Source organism: Chelonoidis abingdonii, chromosome 2 (assembly GCF_003597395.2).
Source record: "Chelonoidis abingdonii isolate Lonesome George chromosome 2, CheloAbing_2.0, whole genome shotgun sequence".
Lineage (NCBI taxonomy): Eukaryota > Metazoa > Chordata > Testudines > Testudinidae > Chelonoidis > Chelonoidis abingdonii.
In genome coordinates, this window is record NC_133770.1 from 254190360 (window position 1) to 254202645 (window position 12286).

Below are 12286 nucleotides of genomic sequence, written 5' to 3' on the forward strand. Positions count from 1 at the left end.
TTCCAGTATTCTCAACAAACTTTGTCTTGGTGCTATATTGTTTCACCACAAAGTAATTCCAGTGGAGCTATTGCAGTATGAGGAACCCAATAACTAGCATTAATTCAAATAACTTATTTTTTTAAATATGTTAACTTCCCCCTGTTTAGTTCAGAGCACTCCATACTGATCTTAATCTTTGGAATCCCTATTGTTTTATTCACTTTAGACTTCAAATCCCATCACAGAGAAGGCTACATCTTCTGGATGGATGGGATACTCTCCAGAAGCCATAACTGATTAGATATTGGAGCAAATTGAGGCTTAGCATCTCACCAACCTAGTTAAGAAAGGTAAATCCAAGAAACCAAGGGGAATCTGTCATGTATCAGTGAATGCACTTTTTATCTTGCAGTATATTTCTTGTCAGTAGATCTCAAAAATACTTTATCTGAATTGTTTTACAAATGGGAAAAATGAAGCACACAGCAGGGAAGTGACCAGCCCAGTGTTACCCAGCAGGCCAATAACAGAGCTGGGACTAGAACCTAGCTCTTGTGGGTCTAAGGCTAGCGAGCCATCTACACAGCCTATCTGCAACAAATTCTATATATCCAAGTTAACTTTTATATAGCACCTCAGTATGACCCCAGATCATACTTTTGAAGTGTCTGCCTTGGACTATAACTTCTCAAAATAGAGGATGAAAGCCTATAATCAGACAGCTCAGGCAATTACGATAAATCTAATAAATAATGGCTGCTATACTTATGCTGATCTTAGCTATTCAGATAACATTATTTAACACTTTCTATTTCTGAAAGGCTTTACCACCTTGGCTAACTGCCAAAGCAGCTGGTATTAGTGAAGGTTGAGATTTTCAAGGCAGTGTAGTGGATTAATTTTAAGTGAAGATGTGTGACTAACTCCCCTGCACTACTTTGAAAGACTCCGCCAAAGCATATACTTAACTATGTCATTTAAAATAGAGTACGCTGAATCCAAATGACAACTCACAGTAGGACTTTCTCAACTGGAAATCTGCTGGCGTCTCCCTGGTCTCACTTATCCATCAAAGACAATTTTTACTTATGTGGGCTATGGTGCTCACAGAGTTCGCTCAGAAAGTACTGTCCCACTCAAGATGCACAGCAATAGTCATTTAATTTTTAAAAATGTACATAATCCTTATTTATATTGGAAATTGAATAACTGCATGTAAATCATTGGTTACCATGATGGAACCATTTCAGAAAGTTGTTATACAATGGTGCCTTCTCAATACTTCTTGCTTACATTCTTGCAGTAAATACATGGGATGCTGAAATATAAATGTTGATCTTTTTTGCCTGCATAGGTTACAGACCTCTGCACCGACAGTTACAGCTCATGGCAGGTACAGTTGCTCTATTTTTTCACTATACCCAGAGTAGCATCTAAAGGAAATCAGTTGCTGCTCACTTGTCCTCAGCTACCCAGCCCTATCAGATGTTAGAGCAGCAGAGGGCCTCTTATCATCTGGAACAGGTATAAGCTCTGTCTCAGAAGACAATAGGTGGATGGAAGAATCATTCAGCTCCTCAGCATCCTGCTGGAGAAATGGAGTCTAACTGCTTGTTCTTTTACACCCTTTACAATTGGGTTACATCAATTCACATTTTCAAGGCTATCTTTTCAAGGAAAAAGGCTAAAAACTTAATTAACTTGTTTAACAAAAAAGGAAAGATTATAGTCTCCTTCTTGGGTCTAATGGCCAGCTCTGTGAACAAAAGAGGCTCACAGTAGCCTCTTATGGCTCATTCATGCTCAGTGGTATTTATATGTTTTATCCAACTCTCTGCCTAAATGTGAAAATCCAGAAGGTAATCTTTGTCCATTGTAACATATTTCAAATTGCTTTATGACTATAATATATTAATAAACCAGGTCTCGACAGAGCACTGCCAATCCTCAGTATAGACCCATCAGTAAGTGACAGCTTAGCAATGCAGAGTCGCAGGAAAAGTTGTGTTCAGCATTTTTTCCCCCTGATCAAACATCTGATATAGCAATTTCAAGTGAAGAATGAGAGATCCATATGCCTGGAAGGAGGCAGACAGCAACTTTAGAAGATTTTCATAAAGTATGATTTTGCTCTATACAAAAGTAAGGACGGAATGTTAAAATACTAGCAGTTGTGATTTTTATGTGTTTGATATTTCTTGCAGCAAGAATTGTGGTTACATTCCCATTTCTTTGTTTAAAATTTGCCAGTATGTTTTTCAAAAATGAATGAGCCCTCCCTCCACATTTTAGCTGTCTGGCTTAATTCTTTTTTTTTCCCCCGCTCTAATGGTTAGTGGTAATCTGGGAAATAAATGTATGCTCTAAAAGCTGATTTAAAATGAACTAAAAGACTAAAACACCATTTTAGTGATACAGACAAATTCGCCTTATTTACTGTTTTCTGAACCAAAAGTTATGGCCTCCCTTAATAGCAATTTCTCTAAATTATAAAGGAATAACAAAGAAGCCCAAGCAATAAATATACTAAAAGCAAAAGTAAAGATGAAGATTTGTTGAGCCAAAACATTAATCAAGAGTGTTAAATTATGCTGTATATTATCAGTTCGAGAGAAGAGACTACAGTATGTTGAAAAAGAAACATTCTCACATAGAACCAACCCATGGCACCACTGTAACACATAAAAACCTTAGTATCTGACTGACTGAGAGATAAAGGATTATGGGTATGTAGGATCTCTTTTTGTAGACTAAACTTAAGGTAACCCACAAATGTGTGTCTGCAAACACAAATCTGTGCAGTGTCTAGACTAGCATTTACAGTTCTGTTACTTGACTTGAGTTAATTGACAAGCTTTTAATTCATGTTAAAACAAGAACACAACTCAAGTTTAAAAGAATCTTAAGGGCAAAACACAATACCCATTAAATCTCCACACTAAAAAAATAAGGGTTTTTTAAGGGTCTTCCCCCATGTAATGAAATATAATTTAGAAAATTGTTGAATTGAGAGAGCCTGATCTCGGAGTCCTTACTGAGGTGGAAAGTACATTGATTCAAATGAATTAGGACTGAAGGATAGGTGCTAACAGAAATTAAAGTATAATGCTCAAGAAGATCAAGTAATTCCTTTTGGGATTATTAAGCAAGAAGTGATCACATAAGCACATTTACATCATTGCTAGGCTGCAAAATTTGCCCTCCCCTCACCCAACAAGTTTCTTTATTGTTGTGATTCTCCCAAGACATGCTCCTTACTTTTGAATGGTCTGATTCTCACAGTAAATAATTGTGTCTGGCTGCAAGGAGCTCTCATTTTAGTACTTTCTGTGGTGGATATCCCCAGAGTTGGCATATCTACCCCATTTCCCCTGACAACATTAGACTTTTTCGATGGCTTTGTACTGGTATAACATTGGAATGTGTAGTGGGGAATCAGGCCTAATGTCTGTTCCATGTGTCAGCAGTTGAATTCATTTAGGGGAGGTAAATTTCCTGATGAAATGTTGTGATGTGATAAGAAAATGAGTGGCAAGTTGTGAAAGCCAAAAGTTACCACCATCAGGTTTGACAAACTTCTATTGGAAACTGTTTCAGATACCACAGTAAAGTGTAAGTTCTCTGAAATATGTTAAGTGCTGAAACACAGAGCTTACAAAATACAATGATCTCAGCGGATAAGAAAATTAAAACCACTTCTACTAAAATGGATAAGTGAGTGACAACTACTGAAAAACTTCATGGCACTGAAGAGTTTACTCAGGATTTAAAGAAAATTATGCAAAAAACAAGATATAACCAGTTACAGATAAATCATTTGACCTTTGAACAAAGAATGAAACAGCTCGAAAAATCAGATCTGGACAAGAAATACAGGAATGGGGAATTCCAACTGGCAAAGTGTTACTGGACCCAGTGACTTTTGCCAAGCGTTTAACTAGATCCATTTTGAGACATATCACAAGGATGTGTTGCACTTCATGACTTAAATTATTAGGTTTCCTCCCTGCAAAAAGTGTAGAAAGGGAACTGAAATAACCACAATATCTGACAGTAGGGTTAGGGTCTGAGCTCTTTAAGGAATGAAGAGACAAGGAACTCCGGTAAAAAAACTTCCTTCCTGATTTTAGGCCCAGACACCAGGCAACAAGATGGAACTGGCAAGTGTTAAGTTACTCAGTGAAGACTGCACACGAAAACTAAATATTTATATTCATTGTGTCTTCTTTCATACATGCCACCACTACCTTCTCTCTCCCCCAACAAAGAGTATGGAGTTGACATCAATTCTGTACTGAGCACTGGGTAATGGTCAGTTTTCACAATGGAAAGAGGATCCTCCAAAGATCTGTATTGGGATTTGTGCTGTTCAGTATATTCATAAATCACCTGGAAAAGGGGTAAACAGTGAAGTGGCAAAGTTTGCAGATGATATAAAATTACTCAAGACAATTAAGTCCAAAGCAGACTACAAAGAGTTACAAAGGGATCTCACAAAAGAAGCTGAATTGGCAGCAAAATGGCAGATGACATTTAATATTGGTAAGTGCAAAGTAATTCAAATTGGAAAACATAATCCCAACTATACATACAAAATGATGGGGTCTAAATTAGCTGTTACCACTCAAGAAAGTGATCTTGGATTCATTATGGATAGTTCTCTGAAGATATCTGTTCAGTATGCAACAGGTCAAAAAAACATTAGGAAAAGGATAGCTAATAAGACAGAAAATATCATCATGCCACTTTATAAACCAATGGTATGCTCACACCTTGAATACTGCATGCAGTTCTGGTCACCTGAAAAAATATATATTAGAATTGTAAAAGATACAGAGAAGGGCAAAAAAAAAAAATGATTAGGGGGGCAGAATTTTCCATATGAGAAAAGATTAAAAAGACCAGGACTGTTCATCTTGGAAAAGACATCTAAGCAGGGATATGACAGAGGTCTATACAATTATGAATAGTGTGAAGAAAGTGAAGAGGGAAGTGTTGTTCACAGGAGTAACATTTACATAACACAAGAACCAGGGTTCATCCAATAATATTAATAGGCAGAAGGTTTAAAAATAATATAAGGAAGTACCACTTCACACAACATACTGTCAACCTGGGAACTCATTGCCAGGGGATGTTGTGAAGGCCAAAAGTATAATGGGGTTCAAAAAAGAATTAAATAAGTTCAGGAGGGATAGGTCCATCAATGATTATTAGTCAAGATGCATACAGTCCCATACTCTGGGTGTTCCAGGTCTCTGACTGCCAGAAGATGGAACTGGATGACAAGGGATGGATCACTCAATAATTGCACTGTTCTGTTCATTCTCTTTGAAGCTTCTGGCACTGTCCACTATCAGAAGACACAATACTGGACTAGATGGACCATTGGTCTGACCCACTATGGCTATTCTTATGCTCTTATTGGTGAGACCATTCCTGGAATACTGTATCCAGTTCTGTAAAAGCAGCAAAGAATCCTGTGGCACCTTATAGACTAACAGACGTTTTGGAGCATGAGCAGTTCTGGTATCCACAAGCCACCGGCATGCAGTAGAATATCCAGGCCATCTCATTAGAGATAATTAATTAGAGGTCTTTTAATCTAGGGAATAAAGGCATAACAAGTTCCAAAGTTTGGAAGTTGAAGTAAGAAAAATTGAAACTTAAAATAAGATGCAACTTTTAAATAGTGAGGATAGTTAATCATTATTAATGAGTCCGAAGGATGTTGCAAATGCCCTTAATCTTCTTGTCTTTGAAGCAAGAGTGGGTTTCTTCCTAAAAAAAAAAATACTCTCTTTAAGCCACAACTTAGTACGCTTGATAATGTTCATTTATATAGCAGGGAAGAATAATTCTCTAGACTGAAGAAATTACTAGGTGAAAAATCTATGGCCCGTATTATGCAAGAGGGCAGTGGACAGTTATAGTGTGTCTTCTATTATAAGAATTCCATTGCAAATGATACAGTTTAGAACTCTCCAGCTGTAAGCACCTGGCAACTTTTCTTGTTGGTAAGCTCAGCAGAGGTGACAGGTGGAACCTCGACTATTCTTTATCATTCATTATTGTAGCTATGATTATTGCTTCATGTAATTTAAGTCTTGACAATGGGCTTGACATTGTACTAGGCACACATAGAGACAATCCCCATCCCTGAGTTAACAATACAAACTCCTAGACATTGTTCTGCCAGATGAGAGCTGAGGCACATTGCAAATCATTGTGGAGAAATTTTCATTACCGGTGCTCTACTGGATCAAAGGACAAATAAATTACTTAATTCTCCATGACTGTTTGGCTGGCACATTTCATGTTCATTACATTGACATATGCACACAATTAATAATTAGAAAGTAGCAGAGCAACTTTATTTAAAAATCCATAACATCCTCTTATGAGCTAGCATTCTGGAGGTTGAGAACATAAAGAAATAAAACATTAGAAGATTACAGTTGTGGATCCTTTTTTTCCATTCTATGTAATTTTTCATTCATCTTTTTCTTGAATTTGGGTTTGGGGGCAGTTAATTTTGGGGAGTTTGCTATGTCGATGATTGTAAAGAAACATCACAAACAAAATAAAGAGGTTTTCACATGAAAAATCAAAATATCGAAGTTCCCACTTATCTTTCCTTAGAGTCTGAATTTCTATCTGCTCTTACTGCTGTTCCCAACTAATATTACACTGTGATCAGAACTGAAAAATCAATATAGCACTTATTGCAGAGAACGGCACATCTACTGCCTTCAACTGAATATACACTGACTATTGGAGATACATGGCACAGTATAGACATTCAAATGGTTAAACTTTTTATAAAAAAAGGTATTTAGTGAACCAAAAGAAGATAATGGTGCCATCTCTTCTCTATTGATAACATTACAGATAAAAAAACCCTAATATCTAATCATTTAAAAAGAAATCAACACACATTATGGGCTTTATTCCCCTCCTGCCTTGTATCCTGTGTGTGAATGATTGTAAATGTGCTACCATTTTTTTGGTAGTGTTTGCATTCACTTCACACTACTGTAATATCAGGGCTTTATTATTATTAAAGACGGCGGCATGATTCACACAGCAATATTAATGGTGGAACTGAATGAATTGATAGATTAATAGAATACGTTTATTTTCATTTGTCCTTGACATCACTGCAGAAAATGTCACCAGGATTTCAATATTCAAAAAAGGAAAGTAAAAGTACAAAACATAACGGCCTTTGTCACGCCAATTATTCATCTTTTCTCTAGAAAGATTGAAACAATGTTTAAATAATAACATGTTTTTGCCTCCAGATTAAATCTTTATTCCTTATGGAATGAAAGAGGGTTTTCTAAAGGGATATTATAGCATGCTCAGAAAACTGCCACTGAAACAAGCCTTTGAGTATTTTAGAAATATAAAATATAAAAGACTTTTTTTTTAAATGGAGTGCGATAGTCTTGGTTTTCCGATTTGTCATCCTTTTATATCCAGGGTTGTTACTGTGTGAGTGCTAGGGTGCACAGCTGAGCAGGACAGATCAGAAAGAGTTCCTTAAGGGCTCAGCAGTCACTGTGATGTGTAGGCTATGAATAACTAGATACAAGAGTTGCCTTGCTCCTGCGGCTCCAGCGCCCGCTGCTCTGGATGTTCAGCACAGAGATGGACCCAGCTGCGGGAGCAGAGCCAGTTGCCTTTGCCACCGAATCGTGCTTTAAGAAGAAACCCTGGGAGTATCTAGAGATGGAAGAGTACATAGAGAGATACGGCGACAAGCCCATCTGGTTCGGCTATCGGCGTAACCACAAGGGACCCACCCCCCTCAGAAGACCCGCAAGACCTGCATAAGAGGAAAGAAGATTGCGGGGAACCCCTGCCTCATCTGCCGAGACCAGAAACTCCATGTGGACTACAGGAACCTGAAGCTTCTGGAGCAGTTCATCTGCTCCCACATGTGTGTCATCTTCCATCCCACACGCACAGGTGTCTGCATGAAGCAGCATAAACGCTTGACCCAGACAATTAACCAGGCTCGTGACCATGGGCTCTTGAGCTTCCACATTCCCTTGGTGACGCTGCAGGGCAAAGACTACACCAACCAGTACCAGGCTGTGACCAAGATGCCCCCCACCCCCTCCATGCAGAGCCAGACACCCTGGTACCTCTGGTATGAGTGGTAGCAGCCACCTGAAAAGGACATTGCCAGGATCTGCAGGATATACAAGGACTATCTGAAGGAGGAAACCAGCCCGGCAAGAAGGCCCAGGGCAGAACTGGATGGAGTGTCCTAGGGTATGGGGGATGGGCAGCTCCTGGGGGAGCTCAGGCCTTCGGCCTCACCTGATGAGCTGGCCCTAGTCCCAGCCCCTGCAGGGATAGCACTGAAGCTGCCCAGCTCCCGGCCATGACTTGTCCAAACCTTCAATGGGGAATAAACTGGAAGATGCTGAAAAAAAAAAAAACCTAGATAACTTTAGACAGATATACACGTAGGGAGGTAGCTAGATCTGATAAATAACTTGGACTTCTGAAAAGAGTTGGGGAAGAAATCATGTATGCCTCATTTTCAGAATCTGCACAAAATTTAGGCCAAATGCATAGCTGGCATAAGTCAACATAGCTCTGCTGACTTCCATGGAGATATGCCATTTTACACCATTTTAAGAATTGGCTCTCTCTCTACCCCAGACTATTCTGCAATACTGTATCCAACCAGCCTTTGAACATCTCTACATTCAACACCCCTAAAATGTGCTTAATTTCTACATTATGTGAATGTAACCCCTATACCTTTGCACTATTATATCAGAGACTCAACTGCCATTCAGAGTTAGGATTAATACGATATGTTAGGTGCTCTCAAAACACTAAAGAAACAATTTGTGTGCTAAGACACTCATCATCTAAGGACCAGGAAGTAGACAGCCCTTAGGGACAAATGACCTAGAACAAGAATTAGCAAATTATGTATAATTTATACACAAGTCCACTACATTAATTGTTTTTAAGAGCATCTTAAACATAGTCAGGGTAAGGGCCATGTGGATGAGCTCAGGTGGTCATACTAAGTATTACAGAGGCTCGCTGGAAGAAAGCATTGACGTGATTCTGTGAGAAGCTGCTGGCAAGCAGGTGTGCAGGGAAAGGCTGGGAGCACGTGTGTGTGTGTCTGAGGAGCAACATGAAACTTGAAAACACTGGATAAGTAGAGAAAGGCTGAATTATGCTGCATTTTGAAGACAATGAGAAGCTTAAAATTTGATATGATGGTGGATATGGAGCTGCGGAGAGATTCAAAGATGAGCTGTAAACTGACAGTTTTACTACCTGCTCATTTTTTGTGCAGTGTGTTCAGTTTAGAGGGTGGTATAGTCTGCCCATAATAGCACCTATCCCGGGCTCAAGGCACCTTTACAAAGAATTAAAAATATAATCAAATCGAATGTAAAGCCAGCAGCTCCTTCTCACTCCCCAGCCAAAAAAAAATGAACAATAACAAGGAAATCAAGTCCAGAGACTTTCTCCTTCCCCCATAGACACCAGCCTTCAATGTGCCCTTATCTCCCCAAAAGAGATGGGCCTGCAGCATGCCCTGAAGGCTGTCAACTATTAGGATGTCGTTTCCTCAATGCAGATGCCAGATGCAAATGAATCCAGCTGATTAAAATACTTTACAGAAAGGTGGAGGGGAAAATTTGTCTCCATCCCAGGAAAGGCAAGATGTGGAGCCTTAATTGCTGGATGGAAAGGATGCCTTTCCTCAGGCAGTATGAGTTTTGTAGTTGTAGAGGAGGGTGGGGGTTGTGACGCTGCATCCCACACTCTGCCTCTCCTGCAATCTGTTCGTACTAGGACTTGCCATCTGTTTAGTCTAAACAGCCCTCCAGTTGCTTATATGTTTCTTCACAGATGTAAGTAGGAGGTTGACTGCAGGTTTCCAAAACTCAAATCCAAGATTATGAGACACATTTGCAAACATGCTTGCATACAGCAGAGTCTTATCTTTGTTCTGGGAAATGACCTATTGTTTGACTTGCTAATCTTTTCCATTTAAATTGAAACATGGTGGTGATACATAAACCTATAAAATTAAATCTGCACATATCTTTTTAGTTAGGTCAAGAACCACAAAATATACAATGACATAAAACTTTAAGGACAACATCCAGATAATCATTATACATAACAGACGTTTGAAATCAAATTTATTTGAGTGGAAATGAAATTCTGCAGGGAGCAAAGGAAAATTTGCATTACAACAAACTTGGTCTTCCTCCAAGGAATCTACAAGACCTAGAAATAACACTGTACTTTTCAGTTGACTCCCCAATAATACTTTACATTAAATCAATTACTGTATGGGGGGCATAGATCAATGTTCATGTCACACTCCCCATTAGTACCCAGCCCAGGCCAGGGAATCTAATGATCCAACCAGTGGACCAAGGAACGTGCCACTCGAGGAATGTTGTGCATATGTTAAATACAATTAGTGCATTTTATCAATGAGTCAAATCCTGAGGCCCTTTCTCTGGCAAACTCTCACTGATTGCACCAAGGAGGCAGCACTTTAATTCCCATCAGGACAAATTCTGAAGTCCTTACTCAGTTTCTCTCAGTCCTCAGGCAAACTCCCAGACCATCTTGTTTTTCCTCAGACAAGCCCTGATTGGCTGGAAAGTAATCAAACACAACAGAAATGTTACAGAACAGAATGCACCAAAACCAGACTGTCCTGTTTTGGCATGAAGACAGTTAGATACCATAATATTTTGCATATGTAAAGCAGAAGTTTCTCCCCACTCTACCAACGGTTGTAGATTATAAGATTTCAGTCTAAAAGTAAGATTCAGGACCACTTACCTTCATGGCTGTTCCAATAAAGTTTTTGAAGTTTTGCAGGAATAGCCCTTAGGCTAGGTCTTTGATTATTATTATTTTAGATCACATATAGACATATTTCATTGGGTATAACTACTTGATCACTGAATCATAGAAACGTGGGGTGTCCAATTCATTCCTGGACATAAAGACTGTGTCAGGAATGAGGGCCTGCAGCTGTGCTGGCCCTGTCCAATGAGTGCAGCTGGGTCACAGAAGAACCACTGAATTGGCTAAGGCAGTCAGATGACTTGCTCCTAAGCTCAGCAGCTGCAAAGGGCTAGTGGCTGTTCAGTATGTGTAGCTGTGGGCTCTCTGTCTTGCTGTGCTTGCCATATTCCAAGCCCTGCACCTCTGCTGCTCTAGCCTGAACTCTGACCTCCATCCAGCCTTGCTCTGGCGTGGACGCTGCCCTGCACCTGGCCTTGTCTCAATCCTTGTCTCAACTTTTGTTCCTGCTTTTATTTGTGCATGGTGGCTGTCACCCAAATGGTATCACAAAATGAGTGCAATCAGGGTGACCTAACTAATTACTGTTATCCACAACAAATCATCTTATACAGGAACTGTGCATGATTTTTTGGGTATGAGGAACAACCACAATGGCGTAAGAAAGGGTAAGGCCTTTGAGAGACTTAAAAGCAAATAACTAACCTTGAAAATTAGTCCTATAATAAACAGGCAGCTGGAGTTGGCATTAGAAGTTTTATTGAATTTGGAAAATAAAGTGGAGCAGAGGGAAGTTGAACTTTCAGGCAGTCCAAAGAAAAGTCTGTTAAGGTAATTAAAGTGTATGAAGGCAGAGCACAAGTTTTATAATATAGTCCAAATGGAAGAAGCAAACCTTGGCAACATTCAAGCGTGGTCCTACACTGAAATGTGACTTTGCAAAAATTGCATTTGGACTAGTTCAATATTTATATTTCATGAAATCCAGATCAAATCCAGATCAAATTTCCCTGATTTAAATTAGAAAAAACAAAAACAAAAACAAAACACACACACACAAAACGTATTCCAATTCCAGCCCTGAAAATTCAACCTGGAATCTATAAGTCAGTCTGAGTACCTTCTGGCTCCTGCATCACCAACATTAAATGGAACTTTGGTAATGTTTCTTTTGATATTGCATGAACCAGAATAAAATTTGCTTCAGTCTCCAATAAGTGTTGCTTCTGCAGTGTTAAGAAGAGTAAAAAGCAGTAACAACTTATTTTAATCAGTGAAGTAGGCAGATGTGACTGTCAGTATGCAGCAGGAGCATATCAGTTAAGTATACACCAATGGTAGTTGCTCTTTAGGATAAAACCACATTTTAAGAACATATGGGACAGATCCTTAGCTTTACCTTTACACCATTTATTTCAATAAAACTGTCAGCTCATATCTGAGATCCAAGCCCATATGTTTTTAAAGACAAAGATCTGAATTT

At 39.0% G+C, this 12286-nt stretch overlaps 1 protein-coding gene across 1 annotated transcript; it reads left to right on the forward strand.

The window, feature by feature from the left end:
• The first annotated feature begins 7589 nt into the window (after positions 1 to 7589).
• Positions 7590 to 8435, forward strand: LOC116838976 (small ribosomal subunit protein mS40-like). The gene is given in 2 exon segments (XM_032804587.2): positions 7590 to 7786; positions 7789 to 8435. Coding segments are annotated over 2 exon segments (642 nt in total). The 5' UTR covers positions 7590 to 7620; the 3' UTR covers positions 8265 to 8435.
• Positions 8436 to 12286: the final 3851 nt, after the last annotated feature.